General features: G+C 37.7%; 1 protein-coding gene across 14 annotated transcripts in view; it reads right to left on the bottom strand.

The window, feature by feature from the left end:
* Positions 1–15128, bottom strand: part of USP9X (ubiquitin specific peptidase 9 X-linked) — a 167371-nt gene that overhangs the window by 39821 nt on the left and 112422 nt on the right. For all 14 annotated transcript variants that reach the window (XM_070603644.1, XM_070603650.1, XM_070603647.1 and 11 more), the window contains exons 19-24: positions 14311–14551; positions 13825–13974; positions 13006–13126; positions 3786–3916; positions 3315–3593; positions 1138–1263 (exon numbers count right to left, since the gene is read on the bottom strand). In XM_070603644.1, the coding sequence (XP_070459745.1) occupies positions 1138–1263; positions 3315–3593; positions 3786–3916; positions 13006–13126; positions 13825–13974; positions 14311–14551 (1048 nt within the window). The remainder of the gene's footprint in view (positions 1–1137; positions 1264–3314; positions 3594–3785; positions 3917–13005; positions 13127–13824; positions 13975–14310; positions 14552–15128) is intronic.

Below are 15128 nucleotides of genomic sequence, written 5' to 3'. Positions count from 1 at the left end.
CCCACCCAGGACATGAATCATCCCTTTGGCCAGCGTATCCACGCGGTATACCTTACCTGCCTTTTAGCCATTTAGTAGCCACCTCAGTTATCAGATCAGTTGTCTCAGTATTGCAGTGCCTGTGTTCAAGTAACCTTTGTTTTACTTAATAATGGCCTCAAAGTGCAAGAGTAGTGATGCTGATAATTCGAATATGCTGAAGAGAAGTTACTGTTGTTAATCTTCTACTGTGCCTAATTTATAAATTAAACTTCATCATAGTCATATGTACATATAGGAAAAAACAGAGTGTACATAGGGTTTGGCACTATTCGAGGATTTAGGCATCCACTGGGGGTCTTGGAATGTCTCCCTGAGGAAAAGGGGGGACTACTGAACTACTTTCAGAAGACTCTTAAAAAGACTACAAAGGTGATCCAACCATTGCAAGCCTAGTGTTTTTACCCAAGAGAAATAAAAACCTATGTCCATACAAACACTTGTACAGAATGCTCGCAGCAGGTTTATTCACAGCCAAAAAGGGGAAACAATCCAATGTCCTTCACCAAGTACGCTGATAAACAACGTGGAATATTCATAATGGGATACTACTCAGCAATAAAAAGGAATGGACTAATGGTCCGCAAAATACAGATCATTCTCAGCCATTATTCTGAGTTACAGAAGCCAGACACAAAAGCACACACACTTGTATGATATTTCACTTGCATAAAATTCTAAAAAATGAAAACTACTATATAGTGGCAAAAGATCAGTGGTTACCTGGAGCCAGAGGGAGACAGAAAAATGGACTGCAAAGGGGCATATGGAAAGAGTGATGGAAATGTTCTGTGTCTTGATTGCGTCAGTGGTTTCACACATACATGCATTTGTCAAAATTCATTGAATTATATACTTTAAAATGATGCTGTTTATTTTACATAAAGATAATCAAAACCAGAAAGTACTAATATTAATATTCGATAAAGTTCATGTTAAGGGAATTTTATCTAGACTGAGACAGCGATTAAAGTAAGTGGGCCTAGGAAAATCAAGCACCAAATTGTGGTAAGGGCTCTTTCTAAATTAAAGAGAGGGTCAAAAGTAGAAAGAAATAAACCTTCTAGGATTTCAGAGCTTTAAAGGTTTAATACTAACCTCATCAGATATTTGCTGAGCAAGACGAATTGACACGTTTCTAAGCATGCATTCAGATGATGGATTTGGAATGCTCTGAAGGGCACTTTGTAGCACCACGGCTTGATCATGAGTAACTTGGTTGACCTGAAAAAAGATAACATTTCACCTGGAGAAAATAATTTGTACTTAACCAGACCCAATCATTTGCTCCTCACCCATCATCACTCTTCCATACATGTACTGTACAACCCATGGTGACTTACACAAAAAGCACTTCACAATGCCAGCAACGTAGGTTTCCTCTTTTTCTTGTGCACTGGAGTGCCACATTATCCCTCTGTAAACCCCCATTCTACATCAATCTTAGTCTGGGATCAGCATAACTTGTAACTGGACTAACTGGTTCCAACCCTATCTAGAGATTCAGTCAAGTACTCCACATCTTTTACATGCTGCTCCTGGGCAGACCCTGGTCCCATTCCCTCTGGTCATCAAATTCTCCTTTGAACAGGAGAAAGATTAAGGAATATCAGTGACAGAATGAAAATACTAATGTATGAAAGGTATCAGTGTTTTACTGACTAGCATAACCAACTTCTTAAATCCCCAAGAACAAACATATGACTTTTAAGCGAGGCAATTCAGACTGCCTTTCAAGTTGTAACTCCCCTTTCTCTATATTGTATTTCCACAACAGTATTTAAGACATGTCTGTTGTACTAATTTTGCTTTTAGCTCCCTACTGACTGTGTGCTCTTTAAGACTAGAGGCTCTCGTGTACCTTTGTATCTACAGTGGCACATTTTCTGAATAAATATTGGAGAAAAGTGAAAGAGGAAAGCATTGTAATTGTTTTCTGTGTGCTTCATTAAGCACCTGTGTCAGAGATCACGATAAGAACCTGTTTTTATCTTAGAAAGAACCACTTTTCTTATCCTAATAAATATGGGACCCTTAATACAAAACAACATAAAACTTAGTTCATTTTTTTCATTATCTTTTTTAATGGAAAATTTCTAACATATATGAAAGTGGAGAGAATAGTATTATGAACTCCCATGTACCCATTTCCCAGCTTCAACAATTATGAACAGAGAACCAAAACTGTTTTACCTAGCCACTCTCCCTCACTTTCCATCCCCTCTCTATCCCAGGATTATTCTGAAGCAGATCCTGGATTATCAGATAATTTCATCTGCAAATATTTCAGCAATTATTTTTTTAAAAAAAGAGGGAAGCTCTTTTTTTCTATATTCTTCTCCCCAAAGCCCGCCAGTACATAGTTGTGTATTTTTAGTTGTGAGTCCTTCTAGTTGTGGCATGTCGGACACCACCTCAGCATGGCCTGACAAGCAGTGCCATGTCCGCGCCCAGGATCCGAACCAGTGAAACCCTGGGCTGCCGAAGTGGAGGGTGTGAATGAAAGCAGTCGGCCATGGGGCCAGCACCAGCTCTTTCTTTTAAACATAACCACAGTATCACTATCACACCTAGAACTATTATAAGTGCTATCACAATTCCATGTGATATTATCTGATAATATATCTCACTAACATTCCAAGCTCTCTAAGATCTAAGACATTTCTAAAAAAGAAAATCTATATTACTGAAGATTTTATCTTCTATCAGTAACTCGGTAAACCAAAACTTATGCTGCAAATAAATCAAATTTTAGTCAGAATTACATGCATAGTTTGACCTCTCATTAATAGGCATCAAATTCTGGCATGTCTTGAGAACTTTTGGAGAAATGGATCCAAGATGCCACCAAGGCAAAGACGGAGTCAAAATAAGCTCCAAACTGGAGTTGAAGCCCGTCAGGGTGGGAAGAGACGCTGGCAACAGGCTAACTCAACTGCATCTTTATTACCATTTGTGTCGCTATGCATCTGCCAAGTACAAGTTAACAAGAGATTCATCTGGAACTTTTATTGGGTTTAAAATAATTGAAAGTCAAACAGGATGTAAGGGGGTAGTGGGGAACTGTCCTCTCCGAGTGTAGTCAGTGAAAAGCGCTTGCACTTTTCATACAAATATAATTTAAGAGAAGGAAATCTCTAAAAGGAGGTACCACTATAATGGAACTTGAAACATTTTGAATCTACTTTGAATGGTATACTTTAAAAGTTGCTGAGTTTAATTTTAAAAATCACCATCTGTTGTTATAAAGAAGATTTTTAAAACGTCGGTATTACCGATGACATGGGATTCACGCCTTCCACACCTGGCTGACAAGCTTCTGCTACAGCTCGAACGTGGCCATAGCCAATGGCAGTTAGCAACAGTTTGGCTATTTTAAGAGCATTGAGGTAGGCACCCCTTCGAGTTTCCATATCTGCATTTGGTAGGAAGTTATTTCTGGTTAGCATACTCAGAACGAGGGGTAGGCCACCACTTTTCAAGAAATGAAATTGAAAATCAGAGGAATCGTCAGCCAGAGGTGCACCAGCAGGCATTAACAAGGCATAGACTACCTGGAAGAAAAAGGAGAAGGACTATATTAAAAGGTTGTAAAAAGGCAACTTCTCTTTTCCCTATCATCATTGCTAAGACATTTTTGACCATTTCAAAAGTATTTCATTACAATTTTATCCATGTTCTTCACATTACCACATAAAAGGTCAAATTTAAAGAACATGAAAGAAATTTAAAAGGAAAAAACCAACCTCTGTTAGGTAGAGCACTTGTGAGGCCGAAGGACCAAAGAAAAGTGAGTCAAGAGATGGACTAAGGCTGCTTTCTCCAAGTTTAGCGTGGTCCAAACAAATAGCTCTTAATTTTTCTATTGTTGTGCTATCTGTAAGAAAAAAAGAGACAGTCTTTTAAAAACAAAACATAATTGATATGCTCCTAATATTTCACTTTTGATATTCTGAAGACTACTTTAGTACGGAGTAACAATCAATTCAGTTGAGTTATAGGCTCAAACTTCAAGACATAACCAGATCTGGATTAAAAAAGAAAAAATCAAAATCCAAATCCAGCAGGGCTCCTTCATCAGTCAACCGAAGCACAAAGGAATCAGTCTCCTGCTACTCACGAGCCTCAAATCTACATGCTCTCCTCAGCCACTGGAGACAGAAGAAAATACCAAAAGAGAAAAAACGACAAGCTCTGCTCTCCAACTTCTCTACTGTTCACTTCCATGACACTATGTATTAACCGGTTTGTTTTACTCAAAGAGCCTTAGTGGTATCCTAGAAACGGAACCTTAAAAAGGAAATATTAAAAAAAAAAAAAAAAAAAGCAAAGAAAAAAATGCATAGTGCCTAATGTTCGCCTTAGAGTAAGCATAGTTTTGATTTTTTTTGGTCATAATATTAAAAGATGAATTTCTTTTAAATCACAGTGAAAAGATACAGTAAGAAAAAAAAAGATAATACCAACACTCAAAAGTTAAGAACAGTCAATCAACTTTAGAAAGTACTTTGATAATCAAACTATTCCCAAAGTAAATGCCCTATGACTAAAACACCACTTGATAAACAAGAATTTTTTTTAAGTAAAAGCTTTTTTTGAAGAATAAAGATGATAACTGAAAATTACTATAATTTCCTTAGGGTGAGCTAATTTTTACAGGCCTGGAAATACAAAAAATCTTCAATTTGTGTTAAAATTGTTGGTTTTCCCTATTCTGAAGGGATAGTGACATATAACTAAATGAAATATTAAATTTTTATAATGTAACACTTGTGAATATCTTCTCATGTTATTAAATATTCATCTCCTACATTTTTTTTTTCCACCCAGGGAAAGATTTGCCCTGAGCTAATATCTGTTGCCAATCTTCCTCTTTGTTTTCATTTTTAATTAACGTTTAAAATGACATCATATCATTTTTACCAGTATACCAAGTTTAATCTCTATTATTGGGCATTTAGGCTTTTTCCACAATTTTGTTTTACTACTTAAAGGTCCTAGCAGCTAAATCTTTGCAATTATTTCATCAGGAAAAAAAACCTGAGAGCAGAAAGAACTGCAAGATCCAAGACTTCTGACACACATAACCAAATTACTCTCCAAAAACAAACCAATTCATGTGTTACATTTGAGAATGTCCTGCTTCGGTGAAAAATATTCTCAGTGAAGGATGGAAGCAAAAGAGAGCAGGAGAAAAGAAATAAGAGCTCTAAGAAAAGGAAGCAGTAAATTCTAAGCCAATCATTTCATTTTGTTGGATTATAGTTTATTCACCTGAGGGATCTCAACCAAATCATCAGTAGTGGCCATTCGACCTTTAGCATTCATGAACCTAAAGCATTTTAGGTCCCTGATTAGACATGTTCACTTTACAAAATACGGAAAACAGAAAAATTTAAACCACCCATAATCCTGTCATCCAGATATAGTTAAGATTTTAGTTTATTCCTTTCTAGTGTTTTCAGATTTTTTATTTTTTTCCTTTTTCTCCCCAAAGCCCCCCGGGACATTGTGGGCCCTTCTAGTTGTGGCATGTGGGACGCTGCCTCAGCGTGGTTTGACGAGCAGTGCCATGTCCGCGCCCAGGATTTGAACCAACGAAACACTGGGTCGCCTGCAGCGAAGCGTGCGAACTTAACCACTCGGCCACGGGGCCAGCCCCCCTTTCTAGTGTTTTTAAAAGATATTTTAGCCTAATCGATTATATGATTCTAACAGTGGATTATTTAAAAGTATAGAAAATGATGAGCAGTAACACGGGTTAACAGCAGAAACTGTGAAGCCCAAGTGCATGCATCTGAACCTGAGAACTGTCATTTAAGCTACGTGTCCCTGATCAAGCAACTTACTCTCTCTGTGCGTCAGTTTTCCCATCTTTAAAATACTGATAAAAATAGTAATTCCCTCAGAGGAATGTTGTGAGGTTTAAATGAGGGAACAAGTGTAAAGCGCTTATAATAGACTTTGGCATATTTTAAGATATTAGTCAGACCAAACTTCTAGGAAAAAAAAAAAAGCTCCGAAGAGGAAAAGCAAGTCCTTCTGCTTGGTATCGCACTATACGTTTTAACCACTCAGTATCAAGCGAGAGTCTGTTTTCCAGATGTAAGTAGTACCAGAAAGGTTACAGGAGCGCCTGAGTACAGTGAAGGTTACAAGAGATTAAATTACCTACAGAGAAGACTATAAAAGTTCTAAGTTTAATCGTAAATCATAATGGAAGTGCTTGACTTCAGGCAGTCAGAATGAACTAACAGAGGTAAAGCTAAGGACTAGAAAAAAAGCTACTAATTCCATCTTGGTCCCCCCCCACTTTAAAATACACGCACATGTGCACAAACACTAAATGATTATCCAAATGTTACATAGCTAGAAACAAAATTTATACCTACTTCCTTTTCAGAGAGCCCCTGCTTCCTTTCTCAAAGAAGTGTGTGTGTGCTCGCTCAGACGTGTATGCAGCAACGACAGTGACACAGAGTAAATTAACATTTGTTGAATACTGATTAAATACCAGTCTGGGCTAAGGGTTCTCCATACATCACCCCAGTGAGTCCCTGCGATTCTATGAAGTAGTTATTAAGGCCAGTTTTACAGCTAAGGAAGCTCTGAAAAACTAAAAAAATTTGTGTCTAAGGCCACGTGGTAGCAACTAGAAGAAGCAGGATTTGCACTCAAGTCCATTTGAGTCCAAAGCCTATGATTTGTCTACTATAATACAATCATTACTGGCTATTTCAAAGTTGGCTGTTTCAAATTTAGGTACTATACTTTGACTATATAAAATATGAAAAAAAAAACCACCCTCAAATTTCTTGCTTGAGCTGCCTGGCGAGAGCTCACTCCTGCCATCTGGTGGCATTATGCTCAAATCACAAGATCAGGGATTCTGAAGTGGGTTTATGTTAAAATACGTTCTGAAGGTTGAATTTGCATACATAAAGCAACAACTGTTACTCAGCTACTAGTAAATAAAATACAAATTCTAAACAATACAACAGACAAGGATTAAATTAAATCGTTGAGAGAAACCTTAATCAAGAATCTAAGTAATATTTGAACTGAATCTGTCCCACAGGGATCAGAAAGCAAGATGGGAAAGGCTAACAGGGTGTTTACTTCAGAAAAAGGTGATAATGGAAACAAGACAGTTTTAAAAATGAACTGGACCAATTATTGAACCGTATCAGCAATGCACCCACAAACCCCACTAAAATGAGAATAAGTGAATATAAAATATATAAACTCAAAAGGATAAACAAACAAACAGGAGATGAAGGAACACTGGAGAGATGTCAGTGAATCACTGAAGGAGTAGAGGGGATAGAAGGTAGATAGCTGGCTCAGCTGAACCAAGAAGCACTTGCGGGGTTAGAGGGAGGAGGAGAGCATAAGTTAGCACCCCACCAAATTCTAGAAAATCTAAGGGTATGAAAACAACAGGTACTTGAGAAGTTACAGATCAATCAAAGACCTAAAAACAGAGTGGCTGAGGTCTGTATAAGAAGCGAGTTTCTACTCTGTGCCCCCCCATCCCTGAAAAGATCAACTAGGTTGGGGAGCAGATTCCTCACTAATGTAGAGATAGATACAAATATGGAATGGAGAAAGACCAAGAAGCTGGATTAACACCAGTATGAATCTATGTTTGTTTTTTCCTAATAGAGACAGATACAAAAATTGATAGAGATGTGTGTATTACTTCCTCAGTCCAATGAAAAGACCTAGAAACAAGGACATCCTTGTAGTAATGAGCACAATTTAGCCCTCAGATTTTGGTTTCTAAATATCCTCTCTCTCGCCAAAAGGAGAAATGGCTGATTCCAGGGCTGGGATACAGAAAGTACTAGAAGAGCTTTAAACATCTTGTGTCAGAAAGTAAGAAAGTACTCAAAAAATGATGAGGCAATATAAAAAGGGCATTGGGTCTATGTAAAAAAACAGTGGGTCCATCCACTGACCATATCTGGGACAACAGCAACAAAATAAATAATGATTATAGTCCAATGGATAAAATAAGAATCCATGAGTAAATAGTGATGATACATAACAAATAGGGGAGAAGGTAAAGCTCTATCTTATAGAATACCAACTAATAAATGCATAAAGAACGACCAACTTAAAACAAAATCATTTTGCAATCATCATAGGAAAACTGATTCAGGCAGTAATCACAATGAATGATAAAATCAGTAAGTAAAAGTCTGATGAGGAAAAAGTTACAGAGTATCAAAGCATCTCCCCACAAAAGGAAAAATAACTTTGCAGAGGAGAAACCTGGTAGACATCAATTAAGTCATCGGTGATAATGTCACCATTAGGGACAAACTGATATGTGCCTCCTGGTGTGATGCTCTGAGGAAGACAGAGCATCACATTAGCAGTCTGGCAAAAAACGTACAACTGAGGCAGCCCTGATGGCCTAGTGGTTAAAGTTTGGCACGCTCCACTTGAGTGGCCCGGGTTTGGTTCCTGGGCGTGGAACCACACCACTTGTCTGTCAGTAGCCATGCTGTGGTGGCGTCCCACCTAGAAGAACTAGAAGGACCTACAACTAGAATATACAACTATGTACTGGGGCTTTGGGGAGGGAAAAAAAAGCACAACCTGTATATAATCATCAGGAAACAGACAAAATCCAAAGAGACACATTCGACATCAAACTGATCTGTGCTTTTCAAAACCACCAAGGTTATAAAAGACAAAGACTGAGGAACTGTTGCAGATTAAAGAGATATACTAACTAATCATGCTATGTATGAACATCAATTGGACCCTCAACCAGAACACACTGTTATAAGGAACATTATTGGGAAAAGTAGTAAAATATTAGTACAGTCTGTAAATCAGATAATAGTAATGTATCAATGTTAAATTTTCTGATTTTGTTTAATACTGTGGTAATAACAGAACGTCCTTGTTCTTAGAAAGCACTAAGTATTTACGGATAAAAAGATATGGTATTTACAACTTGTTCTGTAAAGGTTAGAAAAAAATCCTATCATAGAACAATAGAACAACTATGGCAAAATGTTAACTATTGATCGGGGAAGGGTAACTGAGATTGTACTATTCTTTGTAAGTTTGAAATTACTTCAATAGAAAAAGTTTTCTTTAACAGGAAAAAAAACCCTCTTTGAACACAAGAGACACGCAAGAAACAGGAGAAAACAAATAAAACATCTATCAGTAATAGCCTCCAGAGAAATAAGTACAGTCTCTTATGTGGTAACGTGTGTTTCCAGAACCCCAATTAGCTCATTTTCAATTGGCAAATAGAACCATGTCAGTAAAATGGTGAAGTGTGTTCATATGTGATTGTCCCCAGGCAATGGGAGTCAGTACGGCAGGAGAAGAATTGTAATTTCCAACAACAACTAAAACCAAAGCCAACCAAACAAAAACCCCTCAGCCTGGCAGCTGCACAGGAAGAACCCCTTTTTCTCTTCCAGGAAAATTAAAAGTGAGCACCTGGACCTGGGGCTCATCCTGGAAGGTGTACTTCCAGACTTTCAACACTCTTGGCAGATTTTCCCTTGTGCTGTGCCCACCTTAATGGTAGCCCATCTGTCTCAGAGTTCCACTTCCATCTGTATTATCTCAGCACTGTCAAGCCAGCATTTTCTCTTTATTGGTTTCATGTCTTTTTATTATCTCCTGAGGCAGCCTTCGGCCACAATGAACTACCTGCGTGTGCTGTCCAAGTTACCACCGAAGATACTAATTATTTTTATTAGCAACCTGTTTAAACTCGATGTGAAAGGGCTGCCTAGCCTAGGGTGTAAGAGCCCAAGCAGGGTGAGGAGGATGTCCACACGGTGGGGCACATTCCCACGTAGCGACTAAGAAGCCAAGTAGGAGAGGAAGAAAGTACAAACAATGGGGTAGCTCAGCATGAGGATTCAACTCAGGCAGAGTGAGGAGGGTGTCCATGTGGTGCAGTGAGGCTCAGCATGAATGAATATAAAATACACACGCTCGATAAACTGAAAGCCAGAGTCCTTCCACACAGAGAAATGCATGGGTGTAGAGATGACTGATTACATAAGGAGGGCTGATTAAATAGGAAAATACATTAAAGGGTAACGGGACCCAGGTTGTTCACTGTCAGAGAAGGGAGTTACAAATATGGAAAGGGAGAAAACGAAAATGAACCTTGTGATATCAGACTTGAATTGAAGGAACTGGTATGACTCTATGATATGAGTTTTTAATCTATGTATCCATATGTGTGTGTATACATATGGATGGATGTATAAAATACAGATGTAAATGTGGATGTACATACACATATTGCTTAGTTCTATCCAACGAGAGCCCAGGAGCAGCAACATACCAATAGCAATGAGCACAATAGTGCTCTTCCCTTCTAAATATTATTTTCCAGGAAAAGCAACCAGGGCTCCCTAGAGAAACGGCTCACTGCAGACTGCGGCAGAGAGAGCACATGATGTTAGGCTGGAAGATCGTGAGCCAGAAAGCACACAAGTGCTCAAAGAATGACGGGAATATGTGAAAATAACACGGAAATCAGCTTGAAGAGGCTCCCACTGGCCAAATTAGAGATAATTTGAGCATCCAAATCAATCATAGTGACGGATTATAACCTCTTGAATATAACAGGAAACCATGAGTTTATAGAGTTATAAATGAAAGAACAAATGGAAAGCCTGATGGGGAACAGCATAAACAGTTTCAAAGTACCTCCCCACATAATACTTAATAAGAAAGGGAAAAGAGTTATTTTAAAGTGGAGAAGCATGGCAAATGCTCAAGCGATCCACAGTGCTCATTGGCAGTAAAGGGAAAACCTGAAATTGCCCACGTGACAGGAAGCACTGGGAAGAACAGAGGCTCACTTCTGTGGCGTTCCCTCGTGCCTATGGGAAGCTTAGCATGATGAAAAGAGATAAATCTAAGGTGAAGGATATTCTACAAAATAGCTGGCCTATAATCCTCAAAACTGTCAAGGTGATGAAAGTCAAAGATAGAATGAGGAACTACTCCAGAAGGAAACTAAGGAGATACATGTCAACTAAGTACAATACATGATTTATGAATTGGATCTTTTTGCTCTAAAGGAGAGTACTGAAGAACCTTTAATGGGGATTGCTAACTAGATAGTAGTAATGAATCAATGTTAACGCCCTGGTTTAGACGGCTGCATTTTGGCTATACAAACATCTTTGTTTGTTGGGAATACACAATAAAGTGTTTAAGGGCGATGGGACATCAGACCAGCCAATTACTCTCACATGGTTCTCAAAGAAGTTCTTAAATTGTACTTCCAACTTTTCTGTAAGGTTGTAAACGTTTAAAAAAGAAACAAATTTTTTTTTTAAGTTGTACAGAATTGAATGATCTGCCCCAACTCTCTTTTTTTCAACAAACCCTGTTACTTTTAATGCCTAATTTTGCAAAACATTAGGTTTTGGAGGAAAACATATATTAGAGCAGAAACACTGAAATGTGTTCATGGAAAACAAAATCATATGGAAGGGGATCACTTGGAGGAAGGCCTGGAAAATTTAACACTAGAATATCTGGGTGCGAAAAGTCAACAGAAGAGCTGGAAAGAGCTAAGAAAACAACCCCAAAGATGGAATAAAGTTAATGAGAGAAAGGAGACAGACAAGGTAAGAAAAACAGATTTAGTCAAGCCAACACCACAGTCATAGACATTTTAAAGACACACAAAAAGCAAAACGCTCAGAAGAAAATGAGCAAAGAAAGAATACATCTCTCTCACAAATAAGGACTCTCTAGGCCCACCACAAAACAGACCTACTCCAAGTCATCTCATCATGAAATTTCAAACCCAAACTTCCAGAAACAGAGATCACACACAAAGGAAGAGAAAACAGGTGGGTTTTGGTCTTCACACCAGCAACGTTACCAAGTAGACAGGGTGAATGTCTAACTTAGAATTCTATACCCAAACTACGAATCAAATGTGAGGTTTTAGCTACATTCAGATAAGCAATATCTCAAAAACAAAAAACAAAACTATCTCCCATGTGCCCTTTCTGAGATAACTGCAGGAGGGCATGCTTCAGCAAAATGAGAGAGAACCTCAAGAAAGGCCTAAGAGCCAGTGACAGGGATACACCATAGGAAAGGTGAAGAAAGAAGCCCCCAAAAGGTAGCCACGTAGCAAACAACAATCAGATGAGAGGAGGAAGAAGAAAAGTTCTAGGATAACGGTGGAGCTGACATATTATACAATGCACATATTAATGGAAAATGACTTTGAGAGGTTATGAGAGCACATGTGGGAACAATCAGTGATAGTTGTATAGGAGATCAAAACACTGAAAAGGGGAAATTATGAAATCCAGGAAAAAAAGGTGTCAGTATTCCAGTGAACTACTTTTCACACTCTTGAAAACGAAAATGCTGAATGTGAATTTAAACAAAAGCTGGGAGGATGTGGGAGTCAAGAGTTAAGTGGGTGTTTCTAAGGAATAAAAAAGGAACAATGCTATAGACGACACATGACCCAAAATATAGTCCAGGGGTCAGCAAAGGTTTCCTGTAAAGGGCCAGACAGTAAATATTTACGACTTTGTAGGCCTCATGGTCTCTGCCACAACTACCGAGCTCCGCTGCTTTAAGATACAAGCAGCTATAGACAGTATGTAAGTGACTGAGCATGGCTGTACACCAATAAACCTTGGTTTATGGATACTAAAATTTAAATTTCATATAGTTTTCATGAATCAAAAAATATGATTGTTTTGATTTTTTTCTTCAGCCATTTAAAAACGAACAAACCATCCTTAGCCCATGGTCTGTACAAAAACAGGCAGTGGGCTGGATTTGGTCTGTGGGCTATAGTTTGCCAACTCCTATTCTGGTGTATACCACAAAGCATGTTCTATCTAGGAACAGAACTTGCTAACATACCCCATTATTGTCCAGTATGTGTTTTATTAACATTATTATTATTTTTAAAGAAATTCTTACCAGGTGGCATAAGTTTCATAAGTACTCTTGCTCCATCTCTAAGAGGCGGCATATTCAGGCTGCTGCCTAAGTCCGCAACTTGCCAAAGGAAAGAGATGTATCTGGGATGCAGTGACATTATCTAGAATATAAAATACACAAAATATTTACCTGTAAATTATACGTCCCCCAAAGAGCCCACACATAAATTGTTTGTTCATCTCCACTGCTCTGAAATGGTTTGCCTTCCCTATCTTCTCACCTTTACAAATCCTTCGTGATGCCGACTGAATACATTATCCAAGGCAACTCCAGTAATCTCTGTGTGATAGCTCTTTTACTATTTTGTTAAACTACTTCTCTCATACAAACAAGTCAGACTCTGTATATACAAAAGGCTGCCATGCCCACTAATAGTTAAATTCCTAACCTAACTGCTGTAGGCAGCCAATCCTTCTGACACTGGAGTGGCTGGTATTATTAAAGCCATTAAAATTCTTATTCTGAAGGAGGATTCATTTTTGTGGTACGAATACAAAACACAGTGGTATTTCTCTAAATTTACATATTCAATAGTTATAATTAAGTTGTATAACAGATTAACTTTATGTAAACATAGCAATACTGTATCTACAGGGAAACGTCATTTTAAATCTCAACCAAGTTAAAATCCCCTCAGAGGGATCCATTCTGAAGTTGATGGTTAACTGTACAGTTATTTGATGTTTTCTCACATTAAATCATAAGCTGCTTAAGAAAAAAACTATTCTACATACTTCTATGTTCTTGAAGAACCTAGCATAATGCCTTGCATACAGTAGCTCAAAACTATCTACTCACCACCCCGGGCAAACAGCTTTCCACTTCCGGGTTAGGACCATCACTGTAATGATTACCATGGTTTCCAGGAGATCCAGTTGAGGAATCAGAAGAGCTATCAGGGCTTGAAGGCATATTGGAACTTATCTGTGTAAGTTTGGCTGTAATTAGCTGAAAATGATATACTATGTTAGTATCAAAGACAAGAAAAAAATATACAAAACAGACGTTAGTGACATACCAAGAAATAAAAAAACTACACACTATACTTCTAGAAATACCATAAATGTTGTCTAACATAATCACTTAAATAGTTTTAGAACTACTTTCTTCTGCTATGTTGTAGGTACCATGATGCCTGTCTTATTTCGTGTTATAATCCAAACACCTAATACAGAGCCTCAGATATAACAGATACTCAACTAACATTTTTTGAATGAAAGATGAATACTGAAATGAAAAAGTCTCAGGCTTGATTTTCTTGAAAATTTAATTATAGATACTTACCGACTTATCTTTTAAGTTTAATTGTCCAATCAACTTCCTATCATCTGCAGGATCTATCAGTTCACCGCCCACAAAGAGCTCAATTTTTGTATGCGCTACATTGGCTTTAATACGATTGAGAATATATCGTCGTACTGAACCAATTGTATCATTTGTATGAGACCATACGTCCAAGTCATCAACCTGCCTGCCCTGGTTTGGAAATCGAACTATAAAAGAGAGGTGTTTACCACGGAAAGCTCTGGAGGAAAAAAAGGGAAAACATTATATTCAGCAGATTTTCAAAGCTTCTTGTAAAGAAAATAAAGCTAGGAATTTAATATTGAATATCTTATTAAACAAGAGAAGAGAGTTGAAGATACTTATTTTTAGGTTCTTAGAAAAAAAATCTATTGCTCCTTTCAACTACAAGTACTACAAGTAATCTTCAAAACACAACAATCATATTCCATTGCTGTTACTCTTGTCCCTGTGGTTGCAGAAAATGAGGAGTCTAAGTTTTAAGAAATTAAAACAGAGACGTGAGTAATACATCAATGTTTTTATGCTATAAAATCCCAACTCACTATTTTTAAATGTGGAAGATAAACTTCATCTTGAGACTAACAACAAAAATGCTAAGATGTACATTTTTTCTGAAAAAGTCTTAATATCAAACTTCATCCCCCAAAATGATATTTATGTTACTATATTATCTTCTTGCAAGATGCATAAGATAAAAATGATATTCAAGGAGTGACTTTAAATAATTTCATGGTTAAGAAAGAGAACTCTTGGGGCAAGCCTGATGGCACAGCAGTTAAGTGCACACGTTCTGC

The sequence above is a fragment of the Equus przewalskii genome, chromosome X (genome assembly GCF_037783145.1).
Source record: "Equus przewalskii isolate Varuska chromosome X, EquPr2, whole genome shotgun sequence".
Classification (NCBI taxonomy): Eukaryota; Metazoa; Chordata; class Mammalia; order Perissodactyla; family Equidae; genus Equus; species Equus przewalskii.
This window is presented reverse-complemented; position numbering and strand designations above follow the sequence as displayed.